Source organism: Octopus bimaculoides, chromosome 3 (assembly GCF_046866305.1).
Source record: "Octopus bimaculoides isolate indiv1 chromosome 3, ASM4686630v1, whole genome shotgun sequence".
Classification (NCBI taxonomy): Eukaryota; Metazoa; Mollusca; class Cephalopoda; order Octopoda; family Octopodidae; genus Octopus; species Octopus bimaculoides.
Window position 1 is genome coordinate 32659636 of NC_142930.1, and position 26752 is coordinate 32686387.

Genomic DNA, 26752 nt, shown 5'->3' on the forward strand with positions numbered 1-26752 from the left:
AGAATGGACAAATTCAATATAGCCAATGTCCAGTCTTGTATCCAACTACCAACTCCTGCAGCCTTAGAAAATAAAAATGTAGGTGAGTGTACCATAAGAAAAAAAGCTTAGCACTCATATCATAGACGGTTCTTCATTTAACTAGAGCTCTTGCAGACTTCTATTGTTGTGAATACTTTCTTCTTTACACTACATCAAAGGCTATGGTATCAAAATATGGGGAGGCTCCAAGTCAATTTAAATTGCTTATGCTACACATACATCAGCTTTCCTTTGCATGTGCATTTTATGTATACTTGTGTAGCCTTTAGTGGCTGCAATCAAAAACAGAAGGGAAGTGTGGTAGTAGGGAAAGTTATCTAATTTTAGATAATATTCACCATATATTCGAAATTTTACTTCATGTAAAGTAAAAATAAATGAAAATGAAAATAAATATGGTTTACTTTTTCTGGTTCCATCCATTCTTTGAGACTGATTATAGCATCTAGTGCTTCCTTTCTGGCAAAAATCACTTCAAAAAACATTGCCTCATTTTTCGGCTGTACCACCAATGGTATAATGAAAATAAACAAAAAAATAATTTTTTTAATAAGAGAATATAACAATAAAAAAAATAAAGAAGTAAAAATAGCTCATCAGTGAAAACTAATAAAGCATTAATTTTCAGATTATAAATTTGCAATCCAGCACATGCCAGCATGGAATAAAGTGATGTAAAATGATATGTTGATTTTGAAATTAAAATTTGTTCAATATTTATAACTGCACTACACTTTCATTGACTCGATCTCTGATCATCTTAGGAATTTTTTGTTTTTAGTGGAGTTCATAGTTTTTTCTTTAATTTCTTATATAGGAATAAGGGCAATATTCATAATCCTTTCCAGGGCCTCCAAGCCTGGTGGAGGAGAGAAAGAGAGAGAGGAAAGTATCCTTAAACCAGAAGCCTGAGCCAAATGCTTGCAACTAACTGGACTCCACTAAAAGTATTCAAGGATCATATAGTACTGCTAAATTGGTTAAATTTATCTCTCATGTAGGTTATAACAGGATTTGAGCTCAGAATGCAAGGAGACAGAATAAATACTATTCTAAAAATTGTCAGTTCACTGCCCTAGACTGGTACTTCATATATCAAACCCTGAAGGATGAAAAGTAAAGTTGGCATTGGCAAAGTTTGAACTCAGAAAGCAGAGAGCTGGAATAAATGCCACTGACACTCCAATATCTCTGCCAACTTTAACCATGCATCATTATTTCTAAGCTACCGGTAATAACATCTGTATCAACTAAGCCACTAAATCTAAACTTTTGGCCACTAAATCTAAAGATGATATAACAAAAAATTATATTCTTATTAACATTCTATCTCTGACTTTCATTTTAAACATTGACAAAAAATATTAATGCAAGTGTTATAGATATGGGTAATTTTTGAAAATTTCAGTAATACTTACCCTATGTAAATCTTTCACAAGAGCATCTTCAATTTCTTGTTGACATTCAGTCAACATTTTCATAATTTTTGACAGCTGGTGAAGTCTCCATTCCACTGGAAGTGTACAACCAGTAGAAAAAGTCTGCCGCAGCTCTTTGACAATCTAGAAAACAAACAATTTAAATAAGATTTCTTTGAAATTTTACTTCAAAATGAGAAAATATGTAAACAAAAGTTAAGAGAAAGCTAGAAATAGGTGACTCTTGATTGCTTATCTTCTAGTTAAGACACAATTACATTAAAATATTATCTTCCCAGCATTCATCCTTTTCTTTTCTACTTTGAGAAGTAAAACTTTGATTTCATCCTTAAGCTAAATAACAAGATTTTAGATACTTAATAAAAAAAATAGATTAAATCATAACTGAATATTGAGTGATTATTGAAGATTACTTGAGTGTTCTCCGTTTAATTCTTTGTTTTTTTAAATATTTTCTGACTAATTTTCAATGTTTCAATGATTTTCAACTTATTCTGATTGATTTTAGCTTCTCAATGTCTATCACTCTTTTTAAGCTTTTGTCTTCTTTTAAGCATGCACATACGATACTAAATTATATTTCATTTTTTATCAAGAATCCTTTATTGTAAAGTATGATTTTGTAATACAACATTTTGAGAATAAACTAAATTTTGTTTATTTGTTTGTCTGTCCCTCCTTCCTTCCTTCCTTCCTTCCTTCTTTCTTTCCTTCCAACCTTCTATTTTACTGTCTCTACATACTGAATTTAATGATTCATTAAGCCCAAGGAATCATGAGGATAGCCATGAGTAATAAACTTTGAACAATAACATGACTGGACATGGATCAATGAGAGTAACTCTATGTGTTTGCTGAACCTGCTAGAAATTGCAGGCAAATCTCTCTAACACAACATCCTTCTATCTTATAACAGTACAAAAGGACACATTGATTAATGCTGTCTTTGGTACACTATTTCAGAAGAAAAGGTGCTCTGTCATAGTTAGGACTATTTCCACTTCAATCAGTCACAGAGAAAATTCAATCCATCTCAGTACTAAAAACTAACAAAATGCAGGTTGAGAAAGTCTTTAAATGGTTGAATGACCTTATAAAATTAACAGCCAAACCAAGATCAATGACTTCTCTTTATGTTACTTCCATTAAATAATGTTCTCATAAATACACTATAACTTAAGAAAGAAAAAAGAAAGCAAGAGTTATGTATCTTTCCAGCAACTGCACAAATGGTGGGACAATATTTTACATACAAATTCTTGGTCAGTAGTCTGCTTTCCAAATTCTAAATCCAGTTTAGTAAAAACAGTTTATCAATTCACTAATGAACTTAGAAGAATATATCCTATTAAGTTTTACTTATAAATATTTTTGTGTAGTATAAAGTAGAAAGTAGACCCCCTTTGATCATGAATGACCATGGAATTGCACCTAGAAAGTTCCTCTCTGAGGCACAAGTCTGAGCAAGGATGTTCATAGAAGACCAGCAGTTGGTTATACACACCAGCTTCTCCTCTCCACACCACCACTATTATCCAAGGGAAAGGCAAAGGCCAATACAGCTTGGCACCAGTGATGTCGCAACTCATTTCTACAGCTGAATGAACAGGAGCAACATGAAATGAAGTATTTTGCTCAAGAACACAATACACAGCCTGATCCGGCAACAGAAAAAGTCAACTTGTCCTCAGCAAGACCAAAGACTCCGCTTTACATTATCTCCATTTACCAACCACTTTACAGAGTAAACAGGATGCATTTTATTGTGGTGCCAACATTGGAGAGATTGTCTTGTCCTTACCAAGACAAAAAAGTCATTCTATCCTACATTGTTTCCATTTGTTCATCAGTATCAGAAAGGGTGTCTCCCTCATTCTGTGAGAGTAAAAGGGATCTCCTTTCCTGTAGTGTCACCATTCATTCCTTTTTCCCCTATGCAATTGAATGGCAAGTAAGCCATAACAAGATGATGAGAGAAGAAAAACTAACAGAATAGAACTAGGGTTTTAGGAGTGAATGTGTTGTAGAAGAGAGAGTGATAAAGAAGTGAGAACTAATTGCCTCTGACACATAACATGAAGACTAATCTTTTGACAATGAATTCTGCCAAGAGTTAAGTGACATTTCATACTGTGAACATTTTTTTTTCTAAGGTAGCATGTATTGGAGCACAGAGCTGTGAATTTTGCTGAATTAATGGAGCAAATACTTCCAAGGTGATGATATTCAGCTGTCATTGGTTCAGTCAATTGTTTAACAAATGTTGATACCATGAAGACATACAGCCAATCACAGAAGCTTTAGCAAGATCCTTAAGTGTTTCAATCACTTGCAATGCTGAGTTCAAAATCTTTCAAGGAGAAAAGTAACTGGAATGTTATAATATTCATTGTTTGTTTTCAAATATATTAGCAGCATGGTTCCGGGTTCAGTCCCACTGCATGGCACCTTGGGCAAGTGTCTTTTACTATAGCCTCAGGCCGACCAAAGCCTTGTGAGTGGATTTGGTAGACGGAAACTGAAAGAAGCCTGTCATATATATGTATATACATATATGTATGTGTGTGTATGTGTTTGTGTGTCTGTGTTTGTCCCCCCAACATCGCTTGACAACCGATGCTGGTGTGTTTATGTCCCCGTAACTTAGCAGTTCGGCAAAAGAGACCAATAGAATAAGTACTAGGCTTACAAAGAATAAGTCCTGGGGTCGATTTTCTTGACTAAAGGTGGTGCTCCAGCATGGCCGCAGTCAAATGACTGAAACAAGTAAAAGAGTAAAAGAGTAAATCAAGTAGAGTGGAGAGCATCTCAAAGAAATTGAAACTAGGTTACAGATTTGTTTCAGCTGATCAGGAGTTTACTTCATATACAGTATACAATACATATATTGTAGTACTTACTGCAGCCAAATCTCAGTAACAGTGAGGGCATGAGTTAAGGAGGTAACATCTACATGGTTATTCAGACTACTAGAAATAGTGACCAAATCTCCATGTAATCACACCTTAATGGATAAGGTGGTCCCAGATACATTGTATCTGAATAAAAAATCAAGATAGCCATGGCTGGAATGCCTTTGATCATGGATCTGTTTGATGAGGGAACAACTCTTCATATGACTGACAGCTCAAGTAATGATAAAAGACACCTACACACACACACACACACACACTGTTCAATTAGAGGTCAGTGAGAGCAAGATCTGAGAGAGAGAGGTGGGTGGGACTGTTTTCTACATTTCTTCTATACACAGTAATTAAGTTGAGGTGGTGCAGTGTAAGTAACAAAGTCCAAAACGTAGAGTAATTTCATTTGAAATGAGTTGAACCTTGTTGACACTTGTTGAACCTACTATCTATCTATCTATAGAAGCCTGAGAAGTATTGAGGCCAGAGAAAAGGCAGGACAAGCAGATACATTGCTATAGTGTTTGTCCTCAAATATAATAGTGTCTTAGAAAAGAGACTCAATAATAATAATAATAATAATAATAATAATAATCAAAATATCAACAACTAAAGGCACCAACAAATAAAACAAAGAGAATTCCAGAAAGTGGAGGCGGTTCTTGACAACTGTGGAGGAAAGAGTGATAGTTGCAATGCGGTAGTAGTAAGAGTAGCAGTAGTAGTTGTCATAGTAATAGCAGTGGTAAAAGTAGTGGTGGTGGTGGTGGTGGTGGTATTGGCAGCAGACTTGGTAGTGGTGGTGGTGGTGGTTGTAGCTGTGGTGTATTAGCAGCAGCAGTGACTGAAGAGGGACAAAGGAGGAAGGTGGGGCATGAAGAAGAGAAGGACAAAGAAAGAGGACGGTACAGAGGATGAAGACTCAAGAACTGAAGAGGACAGGGAAAGAGAAAGGAAAGAAATGAAGGAATTAAAGAAGAAGGAAGAGGAGGCAAAGAAGAAAAAGGAAGAGGAAGAGGCCAGGAGGAGGAAGAAGAAGAAAGACGAGGAAGAGCAGGAGGAACGGCGGAAAAGAGAAAAGAGAGAAAAAGAAGAGATAAGGAGGAAGAAGAGAAAGAAATAGCAAGGTGACTGGGGTGAGTGAACAATTATGTCAGTATATTATATACACCCTTTCAAATACATGCCTCACTTTCAATCCATGATCACCTAACCCACGTACATCCCAATTTCTAAATCATGTCTCCTTCCTTCCAATCCATATCTTCTTTCTAAGTCAGCCCTTCTTTCAACTTACTCCCTTTAACATGTGTCCCCTTGCAATAGATTATCTTGCCTCTACAACATAATTCTCATTTTCAACAGGTCTCTGTTTCCAATTTATGTAAACCTTACAATATGTCCACCCTCTTCAACTACATATTGTCCTCTCAACTCATATCTTACCTTTCAAAATATGTCTCCAGTTTCCAATACATCCCTTACCTAGAATCTTTTTCTCTTTTTTTTTCTCTCTTTCCACCACATAATTCCATTTTGTAACACTATTTCTTTTCAAAAAATATCTTGTATGAAATGTCTAAATGTCTGAGATTAGTTGCTGTTTACAGATTATAATTTTCTAGGTTTTTAATCCCATCTTTAGAGCGTATAAGCATGTCTTACTGGGTTGAATCATCTATTGCCACAAGGTGTCTTAAATCTCATGACAATTGACAATGGACATGGTTCAAAACTAGATTCAAGCTAAGGAAGTAAATTAAGGATTGTGACTTAATTATCCACAACCCTTAAAGAAATACTCAATGCCAATCATCTACCTGCTTTCAAAAAGCTAAAACCTCCCAATGTTTCACTTTCGTCTGATGTTTCACACATGCGTAGAATTGTACTGAAATAGCAGACGTAAAAAATACTAGACCCCACCAGAAAACCCGACATGCTAGAAACAAAAGGTAAATGACATTATTTCTGAAGAAACTTCTCCACTTTCCAAAAAGCTAAAAGTGAAACATTGGGAGTTTGTAGCTTTTTAAAAATGGTGAGGTGATGAGTGGATGTTTGGGAAGGAGATTTTAGTGTTTCTTTAAGAAAAAGGAAGAAGAAAAAATTTAAAGATTCGTACTCCCTGTTTTTTTCTCTGTGGATTATCAAGAAAAATAAAATGAAGAAATTGGGGTGGAGAGGGAGAAAATTAAAAGATTGAGAATGTGTTTTTTGGGTGAAATCCCAATCTCCTGTATCAAAGACATAGGAATCGGAAAAAATGGGGGGAGGGTGCAAGTGTGTCCTTGGACATGCTAGGAACATCAGGTAAAGGACAGGATTTCTGGAAAAACTTCCTTTTAAATCTATATGGAAGATCAGATTTTTAAATATGCTCATCAAAAACAAAAATTACAGAATAGAAAAAGATCATTTCAATTGGATTTGAGCTGTAATTTTGCACATGCGCATAACAAGAAATAACAATTCATACAGAAGTTTTACCGTGTGTGTGTGTGTGTGTGTGTATGTGTGTGTGTGTGTGCATGTGTGTGCCAAAGGAAGTTATTTTATTGCAGTCTTTTGTTGTGGTCAACTAGATCATATATGGTTGATCATATGGGATCATATGATTGTTTGTTAATTTCCATAAAACATTTTTATTTCTTTATACTTTGAAGCAAGCAGAAATTGAAAGAGAGGAGAAAGTGAAAAGGTGACATTTGCTTCAAAGTGAGAGCAGAAAGTGAAAGAGAAGAAAAAGTGAAAGATGTATGTATGTGTATATGAAATGGACGTGTGTGTGTATGTGTGTATGCATGTGTGCATGTGAGAGAGAGAGAGAGAGAGAGAGAGAGAGAGAGAGAGTGAGTATGTGTTGTCATGTATGTGTAAGTGGCACTTACTCGCTCTCTCTCTATATATATATCTATCTCTCTCTCTTTCACACACACACACACACACACACACACACACACACATTATCTTTCATATGCATGTACATAAATACACAAGCATACATCTTTCTTGTATATATGTGTGTGTGTGTGTATCTGAGAGAGAGAGAGAGTGATACACAAACTCTCTTTTATATATATAGATGATAAGCAGCTTTCTTTATTATAACCATAATGTTGTCGGTTCAATTTCTAGATTGGTTGACATGTGTCCTTAACCATGACACTTCATTTTGCATTTCATTCCCAGTCTAGTCAGCTGTAAATGAATATCAGTTGAGTCCTGGAGCAGGCCTCCCTCCAGCTGAATGTGCTGCTGGGTCAAAGGGTGGGAGAGTCAAGAGTATGTCTATGTCTACTCACGATTACATAAGCACTTAAAACTACTTGTGAGCATATATATTACCAAGCCATACTTGCTCACAAATAACACTGGCTCTTAAGCCTTTAGCATTTAAACCAGCTATATGCAACCAAAATATTCTACCTGTTTTATGTTTAAACTGGTCAGATGTGACCTCTCACACCAATCCTACAATCAGATCCATTGCTGCCAGACATTGGTGTCGGGTGGGGTGCTTCAGAATATTGTGAATGGGGACTAATTTGTAATAATGCTGAAAATGAATAGTGAGGGGGGCAGTGCCATCCAGTCCATCCCCTTAGTGATGGGCATGTCTACAATATCATTCTAAAAATTAACAGTTACTGCATCAAAATCGCAAAGCTACAAGATAATGCCTGATAATTCATAATAATGTGAGTAAATAAGCATTACATTTGGCAGAAGAATGTGAATGCAAAAGGGTTAATATATTTTCTAGTCTTCAAATTTTTCAGACTTATGCTTTATATATATCATTAATATTTCTTTTAAGTGGAGGCGTAATGGCCCAGTGGTTAGAGCAGTCGACTCGCGGTCATAGGATCACGGTTTCAATTCCCAGACAGGGCGTTGTGAGTATTTATTGAGCAAAAACACCTAAAGCTCCACGAGGCTCCGGCAGGGGATGGTGGCGAACCCTGCTGTACTCTTTCACCACAACTTTCTCTCACTCTTATTTCCTGTTTCTATTGTGCCTGTAATTCAAAGGGTCAGTCTTGTCACACTGTGTCACGCTGAATATCCCCGAGAACTACGTTAAGGGTACACGTGTCTGTGGAGTGCTCAGCCACTTGAACGTTAATTTCATGAGCAGGCTGTTCCGTTGATCGGATCAGCTGGAACCCTCGACATCGTAAGCGACGGAGTGCCAACAATAACTAATGTTTCTTAAGAAACTTAATTTATTTATGGCTTAAAATAGTAACATTCTGAAAAGTTTTCCTTGCCAGGCAAAAATTGTCCTTTACTTTAAGGCAATTTTGGTAAATAGGTATATAGGGAACTACATTTACACTGCTATATTACTGGTACTTGTATTATCAGCTCTAGAAATAGGAGTGCCACCTCCAGAATGATGGAAAGCAAAGTTGCCTCCAGTAGGGATTTGAACTCAAAACCATAATGGGAAAACATTTAAGTTGGTTCTCAACTATTTTTATCGGCTTCTCTGAATGACAATAAATAAACAAATAAATAAATGATATGCTAAATAAACTTTTGTTTAGCCCAAGGTCAGACCAGATGAAGTAGGTTTATGATCAAAAGTTTTCAAGTTATGACCATTCCATCTTATTTATCTAGAACTACAATATTTTCTTTATTAACCAATAAACTTTAGTCCTCAGGAATTGAAAAAGAAAAAAATGAGACAAAACCATAGAGGGAGAAAAGACAGAAAAAAAGAGAGAATGTGGGGAGGAAATAAAATCTAGAAGCAACTAACAAATAATTGTAACATAACTATTAATAATTTGTTGTTCTTCATTCTCAACAGGAAGCAAAAGACGGTGAAGAAAGAAATATCTCCCCACCTCACTTGTTTTGGAGACAGCAAGAAAACATATCTAGACATCTTACAATGGACAATGCTATGTGAAACTGTGGCTTTTATTCAGCAATCAGCTTCTGTTTTTGTTTTTATTAACAACTTCCACTTATATTTGAAGCAAATATATATACATATATATCTCCTATATAACTGACTTCATTGATTTATCTTTTACGAAGCTACATAGTGACCTAAGCTGAAAGGTTGAATGGGGAACATAGGCAGTGAAATTTGAATTGAAAAATATCAACTATTAAAGCTTAACAGTGTGTGGTATGGACAATGAAATGTTGAAATTTGTAATGGAAAAGCTTACAGAAAAAGTTTGACCATGAAATGGGGATTTGGTGATTGGAACACTAAAAACATCAGCTGAAAGATCTGAACTCTTGACAGCAAAAAGAGGCAATAAGAAATGTGCTTTATAAAGAAATTTGAGCACTGAAAAGGTAGCTATGAAACGTGAACAACGAAATATTGGTAGTGAAATGTAAGCAATGAGAGATGTGTAGTAAAAGCTTGATAAATAAAATTTGAGCACTAAAAAAAGATAGCTCTGAAATCTGAATAGTCTTTCTGTTTTGTTGTTTACACAGAGTCATGGTGAAAAGATTGGTTGGACACAATGTAAGTGGTCCTTTCTTGGTCCCTTCACAATACTAATTCTGAGACAAAGAGAAACAAGAAAATGACCCAAGTTTTTGATTGATACTTTACCTATCTTAATAGAACAAAAGGCTTTTGCAGTATTTGAACCCAGTGCACTGAGAGCAAAAACAAAACAAAAAAAATACCATAAAACTGTAACAACTCAGTCAGTTTGCTAACATAGCAGAATAGTGAAATAAATATTGGCAGAGAAAACTGGACAATTAAAGACTGGTTGTGAAAGGATTGATTATTGCACATGGGGGAATATTAATTGTGAAATGTAAACAACAAAACATGGACAGTAAAATTTGGGTCATGAAATATACATTGTGAAAACTGGAAGTTAATAAAATTTATAAGGAAAGAATAATTTTTCATAAATAAGAGACAAGTTTTAATCTTGGCTCTTCTTAAATGTTGTCACAGGACATTTACATTTTATATTAAGTTTATATCGACTTCTTTGTACTACTTTAATCCTTAACTCCACCTAGCTTTAACATTAGCCATGTATTTTAATAAGATTAATATTTATTTCCAACAGACTCTTTTTGCTTACTTTCTATACAACTTATATTTAGCCATGCAAAAGGTTAAAATTCTGTTGGAATTTGACTTTTTACACAAATCTAAATTTTGTACAAGCTTTAATATCCACAGACTCCTTTAATTACATTGATTTAGCTGTTAAGCAAAATTAAATCCCTGGATAAACTAAATGTTTATACTTATCAAATGCTTTGGGATTTTTTTTTTTATCAATTTAATGTTAGATTATTCTAATCAATCTGTTTAACTTTTTATAATTATTTATGCATTTTGGAATGTAATGTTTACAACTACATATATGCAAGCATGGTTGTATGGTTAAGAAGTATGCTTGCCAACCATGTGGTTTTGGGTTCAATCCTGCTGCATGGACCTTGGGTAAGTGTCTAACAGGAAATTAAAATTTATTACTGTATTGCAATTTCCTGTTATGTTAATGATAGAGTCTGTATTTTTAACCAGTATTTAAATCTAGAAATATGTCTAGGAAATTGAGTATACTTAGATTTGAAATTACTGTGAATAATTCCCAATGTGAAATGCAGAGTATTGTTTCAGGAAGTTTCAGCATCTAATAAAATATACAAACTCTATGGATTGAGTATTTTTCCTTTGTTTGTAAAAACAATAATTCACCAGTTCACATATCTGCAGGTGTATATAACTAAACCAAAGAATGAAGAGAGTATAACATGTTCAAATTGTTGCATTGTACCATCTGTAGTACATTACTGCATTTTGGAATGTACAATATGGTTCCCAGGTTGGTAGAGACATGGAATAACTTGGGAGATGGCACAGTATGTTGCACCTTGTTGTTCAAGCAATTAAATAACAACAGCTATATAACACAACCCACAGCATTCTCTACATACAATCACCATCCCTTCCCCCAAATAACACAACATGTATTTTTTACTTAATCACCACCTGTATTAAAGCACATCTTACACCCCAACAACAACACACACAACTCACATTCTGCACAAGTACCACAACAATAATATAACAATCTAAACAGCACATACTCGAGATCAATGGTTTTCAACTGGTGTCCATATGGCCCTTGCAGGTCCATATGGCCCTTGCAGGTCCATATGGCCCTTGCCGGTCCATATAAGATTTTGTTGTTAAAATTTACAATTCACAAAAAATTTTAACAATTTTCTTTTTACAATTTCAAATAATATTTAATTCTTAAAATATATGATTTTTTAAACATTGAAAAGTTATGAGGATCCATCTGAGTAAAATAGGACTCAAAGGGTCCACAGATAAAAAATGGTTGAGAAACACTGCTCTAGATAAACACCATCTAACACTATAGTTCATAACACAACTCTTACAACATATACATAACCCTCATCATCCCACACAATAACATAACTCACACTGCACATAATCTTCACAATAGACAAAACAATCAAGGAAATATCAGAAACAACATAATGAATCCCATAACAAAACAAAATTGATGTAGTATAGAAGCACAATTCTACATTGTCAGAAGAATGTTATTCACATTTCAGAAAGAAAAAAAAAAAATGGAGATGCATTTGAGGTGCAGTAAAAATTCACTTGAAATTGGTGAAAATATTTCATGTTCAAAACTTGATAACATTAATAAGGATTTTGTAATTTGCTTTAAAGATACTGAAAAAGATTGCAAAAATAAAGGAATTCCAACCACGTTTTGTGGTTTGTTACCTCAACAGCTTCTTTATAAGATCCAGTGGCTAAAGACATCATCAGGAGGAACTATGTCTGACTTCGGCCCCAACTCTGCTATTTCCAACTTGGTGCCCCCCCCCCCGCCTTTCAGAGGTGTCTTCACCTCTGGTGTTGAGTGCTTTTCTTCTTTCTCCTTTTTTCCTTTTGTTCTTTGGTCTTTTTGATGTAGTGTCAACAAATGTCAGCAGGTGACTGACCATCCTGCCAAATATCCCTTTAAATACTTGCTGGTAGGCTCCAGCAGCCAGCACCAGCTAACCATCACATGACACTGTGTAAGCTTCAACTGGCCAATGGAGGGGGAGGACGCGTAGTTTTAGCCTGTGCCCTCTCTAAACCTGCCTTTCAACAGTGTCATGTTATTTTCAGTTCCAGCAGTCAGAGCTGACCAGCTGTTTGGTGGTACAAGCCTTCAAACCAGATGGAGGGTGTGCTATGGATGAGATCACTACCTTAGCCCACCTGTCAATCAGCGATGCTGCTTAAGTGTCAGCCAGCCTCACTTAGTGACACTATTTCCCAGTCAGCATGTTATGGCTTTCAAGCCATTTTGGGTCTTCTCGATTCAGCCATTTATAGAAGCTGGCTTTTTCGACTGCCACCTGTTTCCTCCTTATTACGTTTTTCACTCTGAGCTTGAAAATGCAAACCTTCTTTTAAATAATGTCGTACTTTTCCTTTCAATGAAGCCTCTAGCCCCCACTGCCAGGTGGCAATACTTGACAGTCCATCCCTGTTCTTCGCATTCTTCAATTAATCTCTCATACCTCTTCTCCTTCCGTTGCTCTGCATTAGCAATATTCTCTTTCCATGGCACTGTCAGCTCTAGCAAAATTCCAATTTTCTATTCTGTGTTCTATAGGATTAAGTCTGGTCTTTTTGTTGTTTTTATGAATGGAAATATTAACAGTCTTTCCAAATCTGCAGCCAGCTCCCAGTATCCCCTCCATCTTTCGTCTGTCTTGTATATTTTATTTGAAGGCCTGTCCTTATGTCATTTTCTCACCTTCTGGAAGTATATTTTTCCACACTTTTCCACTTTTGAGTATTCTCCCCTGTTATATCCCTTAATCTTCTCCTTGAGTGTTGCATTTATGACATCGAGGACTTGATTGTGACAGCATGTATATCTGTCTAGTGTTAGCCTGCAGTTTGACAGAACATGTCTCACCGTCGCTTTCTCTCTGCATCTACAGTCATCAGTTGTTTGTATGTTCCACCAGACTAAATTCGTTGGTGAAGGTAAAACATCGAAGGTAGACTTGATCAAAAAGGACGTTCTTGCTTGTTCCCAAGCCCAAAGTTCCTTCCATGAGATTCTGTGACTAACTACATATTCCTCCCATCTCAGGCACTGTCCTTGTTCATTACATTGCACCAAACGTACATTTTGCCTTTCTTCTTCCTCTTTACTCACTTCGTGTACCACTGCCACTTTCATCTCTTTTACACTGCTCATGCAAAATGGCTTGAAATTGTACAACCCTAGACCGGCTCTTGCTTCTTGTATTGCTCCAACTATATCAGCATGCCTTAGCTTTCTGATCACCCTGTTTACTATCTCTTCCGCTTTCCATTTCCTCCCTGTTCATACCTTTGAAGGGTTATTTCGGATGTTCTGATCTTTTGAATACCTTAGCATCATTATTGTCCTTGCCTTTCCTGCCTTATATTCTTTGGCAATTGATGTTATCAGTAGTTGCAGCAAGGGTTTTCCATATAGTGCAGTTGTAATAAGTGGTTTTGGAAGACCCAGCCATTTTCTGATAAACACACTGCATCTTTGTTCCATCCTTTCTACTCTACTCGAGGCTATTTCATACATTTGCAATGGCTACATTATCATTGGGTACAGTCCAAATTGCAGTATCCAACATTTGAATTTCCCCAGTAATGTTGTTCTGTCAATTGCCTTTAGTCCTTGTTCCACTAAATCATGCGTTTCTTTGCTTTGCTACTTATTATTTAGTAAGTCTCTGTACCATCTGCCGAGATTCTTTACTGATTGTTCTAAATAAAACTACAAAACGATTTCTGAGAAAAAGATTTACAAAAGTGTTTTTAAAAAATAATAGTGATTATATAAAAAAAAATGTTATAGTAAAGCTTTATGAATATGTAAAAAAATCTTTATCCCAAATAGAAGACAGATATTCTGAAACAATGAAAGGATACAGAAACCAATCATCCATTCAAGGAAAATACTTTGTTCTGAATCCAAACTGTGGATTAAACTGAAGAGTTGCTCCTTTTCACTACATCATACCACTCATTCTTTTCCCTCTTTTATAAAATGTGCTCAAGATCAAGATTTCTCTCTGCTCTCTCTACTTTAAGCAATAGTTTTACTAAACTCAATTGAGTCCCACAATAAGATATAACACTCATAGCTGAGACAATATTGTTGCTATGCCTATGATTTAGCAACATGGTTTCAAATGGCTTCACATTTCAAATTTTGGCACAAGGCCAGCAATTTTAGAGGAATGGGTAACTTGATTACATTGATGCCAGTGTTCAACTGATACTTATTTTATCAATCCTGAAAGGATAAAAGACAAAGTTGACCTCAGACTGTTGCTACACATATGAACATGTTGACTGCATCCAAAAACATGTCTGCTCAACTGACTGGCATTGAGTTGCTTAGCCAAAGCATATTGATATAGGTGATGGATGACAAGACATTTTGAAGCATAACCAGGCAACAGAATAAAATAAATGCAATATATCCTATATCATCTCTCGATACAATTGTATTTGTAGCTATCTGATGTTCTTAGAAATATGTGGGTATGTGCCATCATTAGCAGAATTACCAAGTGAACTGTATGAGAATTTTACTGTGTATACACAACATGATATAGTAACTGGAAGTATAAAGAAACAGTTGAAGTACTGAGAAAACAAATATACTTGATTTGCTTTGTAAGAAACTCTATAAGTGTATTTGAGTTGTTGAAATTAGCATATAAAATGGGATTTAAAATTATTTTATGGTAATGAATTGCTATAGTATTATTATAATGGAATAATTACTGTGAAGCATTATGGAGAATATATTGTATAAAAGATTGTAGGTAAGGCCAAAACAATGCAAAGTAAATGCAAGGTAAATCATAAGAAAACAAATATTGAATACAAGGTAAGTCTACATTAATTCACATATTTGTTTTCTTGTAATTTACCTTGCATTTACTTTGCATTGTTTTGGCCTTACCCATGATCTTTTATACAATAGTATTATCATTTATAAGAATAATACTTCAGTTATTAAATACATTAGTGGCAATAAAAGTTTGGTATAAATATGTAGTTTTACTGATGATAATTTTATGAACAACTCATTACTAGAAACAATCATAGCTGAAAAAGATATACAATGTTTAGTAGAAAGTGGGTTATACATCTTTAGATTGTATACCTGACTTTCTACTATAAAATTTAAGAAATAGACGGAACGCTGAACTCCAGACTAAACAACTCAAACAACATTTATTTAGGTGATAAACATACAAATCTTTTAGTTATACATCTTTAGAGGTGAGAATAACGAGCTGTCGAGTATAAGACCGAAAGATGTAGAGACAGCTTTAAACACACGTCCATGCTCAATCGCTGGCCAGTGAGAAAGAGAATGAATTGAGCGGGAGACGCTTGCTTGTTTAATTCTACGCATGCGCAGGCGTTACTACAAATGTATTATACATACATACATACATACATGCATACTGTATATAATGTATATATATATATATATATATATCACTGCTTTCTTCCAAGGAATCTAATACTCTTAGCTTAGTTTTTCCTTGGGGCTGGCCAGATTGGAGCAATCTTGAGTCTGACCAGCTGAAATTGCAAAGATAATCTGGAACTTGACTGAGGAAAGAAAACTTCGAATGACCCATCCGTGTTTTTTCTTATCCCTCTTTTGTATCATCTGTCTGGATGTTTTGCATTCTTGTCCCATTTTTTCTATTCCTTTACATATATATATATATATATATATATATATATATATATATACATATATATACTGTATATATGTCTCACTCTCCTCATAGATTGCACCTGTCACTTCTTCATCCTCCACTGCTTCTTCTTTGTATCATCATTTCTATTCTGCTATCAGATATCTCCAACTTTTCCCACCCACTCCTGGCATTCCTACTCCACCCATTCCTACCCACTCTGTACCTTGAAGGCCCACTCTGATAGCACATCACCACTTGCATCACTTTCCAAATCCATCTTGCCCGCCCAACTCATTTTTAAAATGCTTGTAGACATGTTATTCCTCTATACCAGTGTTTCTCAACCATTTTTAATCTATGAACTCCTATGATTCTTATTCTACTCAGCTGGACTTTCATAGCTATTCAATGTCTAAAAAATCCTATAATATTTTTGTAACTAAATATTAGGAACTGTACAAAAAATTGCCAAAATATTTTGTGAATTGTAGATATAACCAATTTATTGCAGATAAATTTTAACAACAAAATCTTATATGGACCCCCATGGGTCATATGGACTTTCAAGAGCCATATTGATCCCAGTTGAGAGCCACTGCTCTACACCAAGGTATCTGTTCTACTCGGGACTCTTTATTTCATAGTTTATTCCTCCCTCCTCCTTATTCTTCCAACATAAAGCTCCCCTTCACCATGCAGGGTTCATAGTCCTGTAAGTGGCATAGCAACTTCAATAGTACTGGTGACATGAAAAAGCATTAAGTAAAGTAGCTGGTATTAGGTAGGACATCCAACCATTGAAACTACACCAAACAAACTCTGGGACACAATACAATCCTTGGTCCCATCAAATTCTGTCAAGCCATCCAACCCATGCCAGCATGGAACAAGGACATTAAATGGCGATATACATATTTGTGTGTGTGTGTGTGTGCGTGCACACCTCTTCTCAAACTTAACTTATGTTAACTTCCTAAACTTAAGTTTTTAGTATTAAGAATACAATCTAACTTGTTTGTAATGGATGTTTATTGAAAAATATAGAAATTGAAAGACTGCATCCATATATAATCTCTCAACAGTTGTTGTTGTCATAGAGATAGTTTGTTGAACTCATAGGTACATATTGTGCTGTATGTTTGAGTGCCTGATTGAACATGAACCTTATGAAATGTACCAATACTATCCCACAGAGACCTTTGAACTCCTTTTTTGCCTTCATGCATCATACTGGGATGATTTTAGATATGTCTGGAAGTTTTGGTAAAGATTCATTGGAAAATTGCTGAGTTGTTTCAGGAAAAATATATAATCAATGATGTTTATATGTTCATTCATTCAATCATTTATTCTTTCATCCATTTAACATCCAGCTTTCCACACTTACATGAGTTGGACAGGGAATTATCTAAGGGAGCATTTTATTGCTGATACCTTTCTTGTTACCAACCCAAACCTGTTTTTGAAGTAAGGGATTTTTTTTTATTTTGATCATCTTTGAAAGGACAGGGGTATCAATTGTATTGTTAACAAGGAATGTAAACATCATATCACTCAGATAGTGATAAATGAAGCTATAGAATGTCAACATTTACACACACACACATGTGCACGTGCACACACGCACACACACACACAAACACACACACACACACACACAGAGTCACACACTCGTCATATGTATGGTACAAATATATATGCATACATAGATACATACATACCATGTATGTTTGTTACTGTATGTATAAATATGTATGTATGTATGAATGTACGTAAGTACTTATGTATGTATATATGTATGTATGTATGTATGTATGTATGTACGTAAGTACTTATGTATGTATGTATGTATGTATGTATGTATGTATGTATGTATGTATACACACACATACGTATATATGTTTCTAAAAACATGTTATAAACTAAATACTTCCAGACTTGGCCATAAATAATTAATAAAACTTCCAGACTTCTAGTTCTGTGAGCATGGGGTAAATGGTTATGTTGATGATGACAATAATGATGGTGATGAGGATGAAGACTTGAATGATAATTATAAGAAGGAACAATAGATGTTCACTTACTTTGTTGGCATCAGTCATGTTTGAGGGAAACAATTTTGTAGACACGGATAATGAGACAATCAGCCCTCTTCGTTTGGTCTGAATCTAACCTCTGTAGATAATGAATAGCAATCAATATTTATTACTAACCTGTATATATACCTGTGTGTGTGTGTGTGTGTGTGTAAGTGACAGTTTGAGTATATATATTTATCTACACCAGTTTGTGCATATACTTTCATTTATTTCTGCATGCAAGTATCTAAAAATGTATGTGTGTGTGTGTGCACTGGCATGTGTGTGCATTGGCATTTGTGAATGTTCATGCATTTGCATATTTATATAATTGTGTATGTGTGTGTGTGTGTGTGTGACTGTGTGTGTGCGTGTGTGACTGTGTGTGTGTGTGACTGTGTGTGTGTGTGTGTGTGACTGTGTGTGTATGTGTGTGTGTGTGTGTGTGTGTTTATGTTGGCATATCTATAGATTTCTATTTGTGTCTGTGTAAGTGATAAAATGTAAACAATGTTATCAGTTGACTGGTAGCAGTCGTGCACAGCATCCTCACTGGCACCAAACAACATCAGCATCAGACATATTAGTGGGATTTGACCTAGATTTTAGATTACAGGTAAGATTAGGGATTATTGTCAAATCCAAATCACTTACTATCGACTTATAGAAGTCTGGTTATTTATGTGTACATGTTTACGTCTATATAAACACACATGCACATGTGTATGTGTACGTGTGTGTGTGCATGTATGTGTGTGTGCGTGTGTGTGCGTGTGTGCACGTGTGTGTGCGTGTGCATGTGTATGTGCATACATATACCAATGTCTTAATTAATGAAACATATGTTCTACTTTTTTATTTCATTATCAGAAACTTTATCAGAAAAAGATAAAAGTTTTTATACAGATAAATTATTCTAATTATTGAAAGAAATATACACTTGTTTAAAATACAGTAGGTTTACAAAGTTTCTACATCATCATCATCATCATTATCTTATGTCTGATTTCCATGCTGGTATTGGTAGGATGTTTAACAGAATTCAAAGAGCTGAAGGACAACATCTTCCTCAAAAATCTCATATTTAGCATATTTAGTTTCTATGGTTGGATATCCTTCCTGACTCTTTATAGAGTGTACCAGGAGCATTTTCATGGCACCATCACTATAAGGGTTACCTTGTCATCAGCAAGTTTAAAGAGCTTTCTCAATCTCTGCATTGTTGCTATTCAGAGCAATTACCAAACACTTCTGCATATATACAAAATATCCTTTAAGCAATATTACATGTAATTCATTAGAAAAAATCACCTTCCTTGTAAGAATTCAATCTGTTTGTGTACATGTTAGTTTATATCAACCTATCACAATGTGATGACATTTAACTTGTAAGACGTTATTCTCTAATAATTCAGGACTTCTATTAGAGATCTTTTACATTTCATTTTTCATTAAAAATTTGGTTTACTTTCTGAAAACTGTTCTAAAATACAAACTATTTCACTAAGGCTTTTAGATCAGATCTCTGTTGGTAAATCCAATTAAGAACTCTCTTCTTTATTATCTTTATTATTTTGCAGTTTTGTTAAGTCATTAAATTTGCATTAGTGAAGGTTTCACTTTTCAGGATGCAATAAATCCTGAATGCTAGTTGGATCAACTTCTTCAAATCCCATTACTGGAGCTTTTTGTTTGAAGCTATTGTTGAGATTGTTTCATTTCTATCTTATGATCTTTCTTAAATACATTTGGGCCCAATTTCTTTACAAACACTAATACAACATATAAGTTTAACTTTTTTCAAGGTATCTTTAATATTTTTTATTGTTTGCATTTTGTTTGGGAGGGTCATAATGCCAATAATAAACACATGAACTGGTTCTATTAACTAATTGATTGTTTGATTAATTGTTCAGTCAACCGATTAGCTAAGTTCATCAGATTCCTTTTATTGCCATTCATGACCTCATCAATGACATGCTCTTGAGAGTCATGAAAAGTGATGAAAGGAACCTGATGAACCTATTTGAGTGATTAATTAAACAAGTGGGATCTTTCTGATTTGGCAGACGCCACTTGTTTTCTTAACGAAGCACTTTCAAACTTGGGACACCAAATTGTTAACTAGTTGACTAATAATAATAATAATAAAAAGAGAAGTGAAATAGAAACCAGTGCATGTATTTATTAATGGGATAATGATCCCTGACTGAAACAGAACAAAATCTCTTTCAACAGACTTTTTCACATCTCGAATCTTGCAAACCAAATACAAACACAAAATAATGTGAATTTCCCAGAATTCTTGAATGGATTCATGTTTATTATCAATTATTGTTAGTGACTGCTTTAAAGTTCTTCTAAGATAATATGCCTGAAAAATGGAAATAATTATTTGATCTATAGGCTGTAATAGTAAAGTTGTGTTTGATGAAATGAAAGTTATTTTGTGGAGATGTATCTACATAGTAAGTGTTTTGATCTAAGATCATGTGCTGAAACTAAAGTGATTGTAGTGTGGAAGACATTAGTTAGCCATCCAGAAACACACAAAAGCTGTCATCATATTACAAATAAATGTTTAAGTGAAATTGACAGTCTTTGTGTTTCTGAACGGCTAATTTATGTCTTCCATGCTGCTATCACCAAATTAATTTCAGTAGATATGTATGTTTGGAGGTAGTAAAGATTCTAAAGATTACCAGAAGTATTATTCAAAAGCCAAAGTGCCTTGACTTCATAGGATCAGGAATATGGGTACAGGGGATGCAAGCACACCCCCTAAAATTTTGTGTGGGTTATAAAAATACTTTGAACATCCTAGATTGCACATGGGTTTGCATCCCCTTGGAAAATTTTGCTCCCATACTTATGCTTGAGCTTGAAATTATTCTTTTTAACATAAAGTTTGATTTGCTGGACATTAATGTTCAATGAGCCATTCAGTACACAAATCTTGTAGAACCCAAGCTTTTCTGCCAGATTTCCATATAACTAGCAGATTAGATTTGGAAACACCTTTCAATACTGTTGAAATATCAAAAACAAACAATGGCTTAAGTTTCAAGTCAACATTGACATTTGCTTCAAACAACAATACAAGACATTTACCATAAAATAAAAGTTTTAGAGGAGAACTATTTTCAAAATAGCTGACATTTGTCAATTTGTCCATATTAGAAGCTAAATTTAGCGAATATTTGTGACTATACCAGCACAGTATTTTCTCTTATACATTACATTTGATGCCTCTTATACTCATTTTTTCTCTCAAAACATTTACACTCTGTTGTACATGCACACTGACATTCCACATCCAGCAAAGTATGCTGGCTTTATTGCTTTCAAGCTTTCACATGTCCATACACAGGCATCATACAGTCTGCCTTTCACTCTGAGGGAGAGGCTCTTTGTTACCCACAAAGGTAAGAAATCTCTGAGGTTTGCCCAACCAGTCCTTATTCAAGCAATTATACTTTCAGAGCATCCTCCACTGCTACTAACTTAGTCACCCAGGTAATGGAAGCTATCTATACATGAAAATAATAACTGTTAAAACCACACAACACATATTTATGTGTACACACAAACACATGTATACACATGTGTTGTCATGATATTGCATGATAGTTGTAAACAAGGGTCACCATACAAGTGATGTCAGTTATTTCCATTTATTTCCTCTGTGAAAATTGTGTCTGGTTGTGGGAAATATTATCTTCCTTGGAAATAGGTGAGGGCTGCCAACAGGAGGAGAATCTAGATGTAGAAAATATGCCTCAGCAAATTCCATCTGACCCATGAAAGAAAAGTAGATGTTAAAACAATGGTGATGGTATGGATGATGATGATAATGATGATGATGAGAAAATTAATAGATAAGAAAATTAACCAAAATAGTAAGTTGTACAATATATTGTGTCATCCCATAAACAATGTGGCTTTTTTATACTTCTTTTATTTTTCAAAATTAAGATTAACAAATTCCTTTTTTTAATCTAAAATATATTCTCCTTCAATTTCTACAATGCTCTTCCATCTATGTGGTAGACTTGCAAAACCCCTCTTCCAAAATTCACTTGTCCATGATGAAAAATACTCCTCCAGTACTATTCTGACCTCATCTGCAGAATTCATATTTTTTCCATCCAAATGATTTTGAAGACTGTGGGATAAGTGATAATCTAATGGGGCAATGTCCGGCGAATATGGTGGGTGAGGCATCGTTTCTCATTTAAACTGCTCCAGCCTTTGGAATGTCATCTTTGCTGTATGTGGCTGAGCATTATCCTAATGGAAGAACACCTTTCGTCTTGAAACCAAAGACGGTCATTTTTCTTCTAGCACTGACTAAAGCTGCTCAAGCTGCTCGCAGTACATCTCCTTTGTTATTATTTGGTTTAGGTTTAAAAATTCAAAGTGGACTAAACCTTTCATATCCTACCAAACAGATAACAACGCCTTACGTGAGTGAAGACCTTCTTTAGCCTTAGGTACTGGTGTTTCTCCTTTCTCTACCCACTGTCTTCGGCACTTGACATTTTTATAGAGAACCCATGTCTTGTCACCAGTCACTATTCAGTCCAAAAAAGGTTCATTCAAAAGACATGACAGCAAAGAAGAGCACACATTCACTCTCTGCATGCGATTAGACTCAGGAAGTTTCTGAAGAACCCATTGACCCAATTTGTTGACTTTTCCAATGGCACGCAGGTGTTGATGAATGGTTGAATGACCAAATCCAAGCTTTTCTGCTAGTTTCTCAACAGTTACAATGGGATTTTGTTCCACCAGGATTTGCAGGAAGTCCTCATCAAGCTCTACAGATCTTCCAGGATAAGGCTCGCCTTCTAGGCTGTAGTTTCCAGCTCAGAATTTCTGGAATCACTGTTGACACTGGCTTATGCTTATCGTTTGAGCCCTATATACTGCATTAATATTCCTCACACTTTCTGTTGCTTTGTTGCCTTTTTTGAACTCATAAAGCAAAATATGCCAAATATGCTCCTTTGTCACTTCCATTATAGCTTTGAAAAATAACCATTAAAATCAAACTGCATTCTTTAAAACTTGCACTAAGAAAGAGGACAAGGTAAAATTACTACATGCTTTTATACCAAGTTAATACAGGTAGTTTATCCTGTCCCCTTCTGACTTTTAGTTCATGCAACTGAAAAAAACCGCATTATTTATGGGATGACACAATGTATGGAAGCTTGTAAATGCCAAAATGCCACACGCAAGCTGATAATTTCTAGATGAGAGAAGGACAAATCAATATATTTCTGAAAGCAGATGATAAGAGAACATTTGCCATCTCACATATGTACAGTCATTAATAATATTTTTGTTTTGTTTTTAGAGTTTCTTTTTACCTATTTGCTTAATGTTTCCCACTTCCACAATATTATGACCCTGCAGTTTCAGCTGTTGAAATGGTTATCTTTTTGTTTGCTAGATTTACTAAATAAACATTTTGAGTTCAAATCTTTCCATGGTGGACTTTGCCTATTATCCTTTTTAAAAGCTTTGATAAAATAAGTAAACAGCAAGTATAGTAGTTGATTTAATCAAATCTTTTGTATCATCCCCACAAAAATTCTGGCCTTGTGTCAATGTTAAAAATCTCTATTTACTACATAAATAGTTCATATTTTTATCCTATTTTTAAGTTATATTGGTTTATTATCTCTCTTTCATTGAACCACAATGCCAGTTTTTGTAGAGGAGGCGTATTGATTGATTCAGTTGATCCAAGCGTATTACTGATATTCACTTTACTGATTGATCCTGAAAGAATAAATAGAAAATGTTTCTTTATCACTTTTTATTCCAGTTAAAGAAATTCCCAAGGTTACTAATAAGCGATTCTTAATTTATATAATGGGTTTATCCATTTTTTAAAATTCTTGATAGGTTCTGTGCTTCTCTGAAAGAATAAAACATCTAATTAATGCTTAGTTTTTGCTCATAGAGGAAGCCATGACAACACTAATGATGTAGAAACACCCATTATAGAGTCTGTCAAGTGTAAAGTAGATGCACATTCATCACTGAAATAGATTCTCTGAGACTACTATCACGCTGCTCATAATCCTTTCTACAAAAGGCACAAGGCCTGAAATTTTGGTGGGGAGGGGACCAGTCGATTACATCGACCCCGGGGATTCACTGGTACTTAATTTATAGACCCCAAAAAGATGAAAGGCAAAGTTGACCTTGGTGGAATTTGAACTCAGAATGTAAAGACGGACGAAATGCTGCTAAGCATTTTACCAGGCATGCTAACAGTTCTGCCAGTTTGCCGCCTTCAGGCTCTTCATAATAAAAAATTATGAATCTGTAGCATTCTTTTCTTGGTTACTAAATTATGCAGAGAAAAATATAAAAGAAGCCTAGCTGATAATTAAAGCTGTCAAAAAGTGGATCACTTTCTCTTAGGCAAACAATATCCTATAGTAACTTATCAAAAATCTATAGCTTATATGTTTGATATAAAGAATGTAAAATTAAGATTTAGAATGAGAAAATATCAGACTGGCAATTAGAACTCATACTGTTCTGTCATGAGGCTTACATTTTCCAAGAGCCCTTGACGCTGTTGTTGATACACTGTCACATGACTTATTTGATGCTGTTTTACAATGTAACCTTTTACAATTCCTCAAATCTCTCTGCCACTCTGACATTACCAAGGTGACATGTTTTATTTAGGTCCAAAATCTTCTATTTTCAGAGGAGAACATGCTGTGTTTGGATACCACATCTGTCAAAAGTTAGTTGCAATGCCTATCATTTGGAACCACATCAGTTCTTTAGACCTAATCATCACTTACACCACAAAAATATTGCAAATTAAACTTCTTGACCATTTGGCCTTACTACATTCACAGCTTTTGGACTTACACAGTGAAAGTTGTAAGACAGAACAGATTGCCATGTGGGACAGTTTGCTATATTTTTAGATTCTAGAGCTAATGTCAGTTTTTCAAACAATACTAATGCATCACTTACATTAATCTTTTATCATGCAGGAAAGACTTCAGTTCAGAAGACACGAAGGAGGTTCCTCATTCTGAGAGGATGTATCCTGGTAAACTAGAAATAGAAAATAATAGTTGATGTAGAAATATCATGAACAACGAACAAATATTTTGTGGTGTAAGTGATGATTAGATCTAAAGAGCTGATGTGATTCCAAATGATAGGTATTGTGACTAACTTTTGACAGATGTGGTATCCAGATAAAGCATATTCTCCTCTGGTTTGCAATCATGAGCCTGGATTCAATCTCCTGGTAGGACATTTGAGCAAATGTCTTTAATCATTACTTCAGATTAGCCCAAACCTTGTGAGTGAAATTAAGTATATGGAAACTGTGTGGAAGCTCATTGGATGGATTGTACATATAATTCAAAGATACAGCCTGGTCACACACTATGTCATGCTGATTTTAGCCAAGGATTACATTACTAGTACACATGTCTATGGAATACTCAACCATTTACATGCAAATTCAGTGAGCAGGTAATTTAAATGATCGAAACAACTGCATCCTTGTAAAAACTGACAGTGATTCCTTTACTTTATATCACAGAACTCAACACTTTGTGAATGTTTCTCTGCTTTTCTTCAAAAAATAGTGATAGAGATGAGCATGCCAGCATGGCTTTCCTCAAAATATTCTTTTCAAGTAATGTTCTATTGACGAAATACATGATTCTTACAAGTTGAACTATTCAGAATCAAATCCCCAATGCACTTACACTCTCTGTTCTTATTGTTGAAGAGATATAGTAATTAGGAACTAGCTCCATCAGGAGAAACCCAGATAAGGCTAAGGCTGAGCATGACAAAAGTACTGTAACTGAATGTACCAAAATCCTGAAAAATTGCCATGACTTGTGTATCTTGACTCTTGATAAAGCATCTACACATTATCAAACTAACGAACATCCTATGAACTTTGTACCACATTGTTCTACTCACATTAGAATGTAAATTGAAGGATGTTTCTACACTAAAGAGAAAGGTATTTTGAGATACTGTTTTAATGAGTGACTCAGTTGGTCAGTTATTTTATTCTAACAATATTGTGTATTTTTGCATTTTGTAAGGGGAAGAATGTGATAAGTCTGTGCTATTATAATTAACAACAGAAATGGGTGAATCTCCATGACATTCTGCTCCTGTTGCTGTGGCAGCTATAAATAATTTATAAATGACTGTCTCTAATAGATCTGTCAGTGGATATTATTAGAACTTCCAATGAATTAAAGCCTACTTTAAATTGACTTTCTTTTTTGATTATTCTTATTTTAATGACATAAATAGATGTACAACAATGTAAAAATATGGTTAACCAATTTGGACAAGTTGGTGGGCTGGAAATGCAAATCCATACTTGTGTAAAGCTCTGGACAAATGGTGCATGTAGAGTCTGGTTTGGTGTGGACCTTCAGTTGGATGGAAATTAGAATGAGGTTATATGCAGGGGAAGTGG

The 26752-nt window shown here is 34.9% G+C and overlaps 1 protein-coding gene and 1 long non-coding RNA gene across 5 annotated transcripts in view; one reads left to right on the forward strand and one right to left on the reverse strand.

Moving 5' to 3' along the window:
• The window catches only part of LOC106872010 (aldehyde dehydrogenase, dimeric NADP-preferring), a 57633-nt gene extending 32351 nt beyond the window's left edge, over positions 1 to 25282 (reverse strand). Inside the window, exons 1-4 of one of the 4 annotated variants that reach the window (XM_052966561.2) lie at positions 18256 to 18364; positions 4171 to 4238; positions 1461 to 1604; positions 447 to 542 (exon numbers count right to left, since the gene is read on the reverse strand). In XM_052966561.2, coding sequence (XP_052822521.1) covers positions 447 to 542; positions 1461 to 1523 — 159 coding nt within the window. In that variant the 5' untranslated portion in view covers positions 1524 to 1604; positions 4171 to 4238; positions 18256 to 18364. Of the gene's footprint in view, positions 1 to 446; positions 543 to 1460; positions 1605 to 4170; positions 4239 to 12170; positions 12294 to 18255; positions 18365 to 25263 lie in introns of those variants that run through there. The other 3 variants (XM_089348775.1, XM_014918823.3, XM_014918822.3) reach the window with 3 other exon arrangements.
• LOC128247343 (uncharacterized) lies at positions 5227 to 9827 on the forward strand. Its single transcript, XR_008263735.2, has 2 exons — positions 5227 to 5523; positions 9210 to 9827. It is a non-coding gene; the product is annotated as an uncharacterized LOC128247343 (long non-coding RNA).
• Positions 25283 to 26752: the final 1470 nt, after the last annotated feature.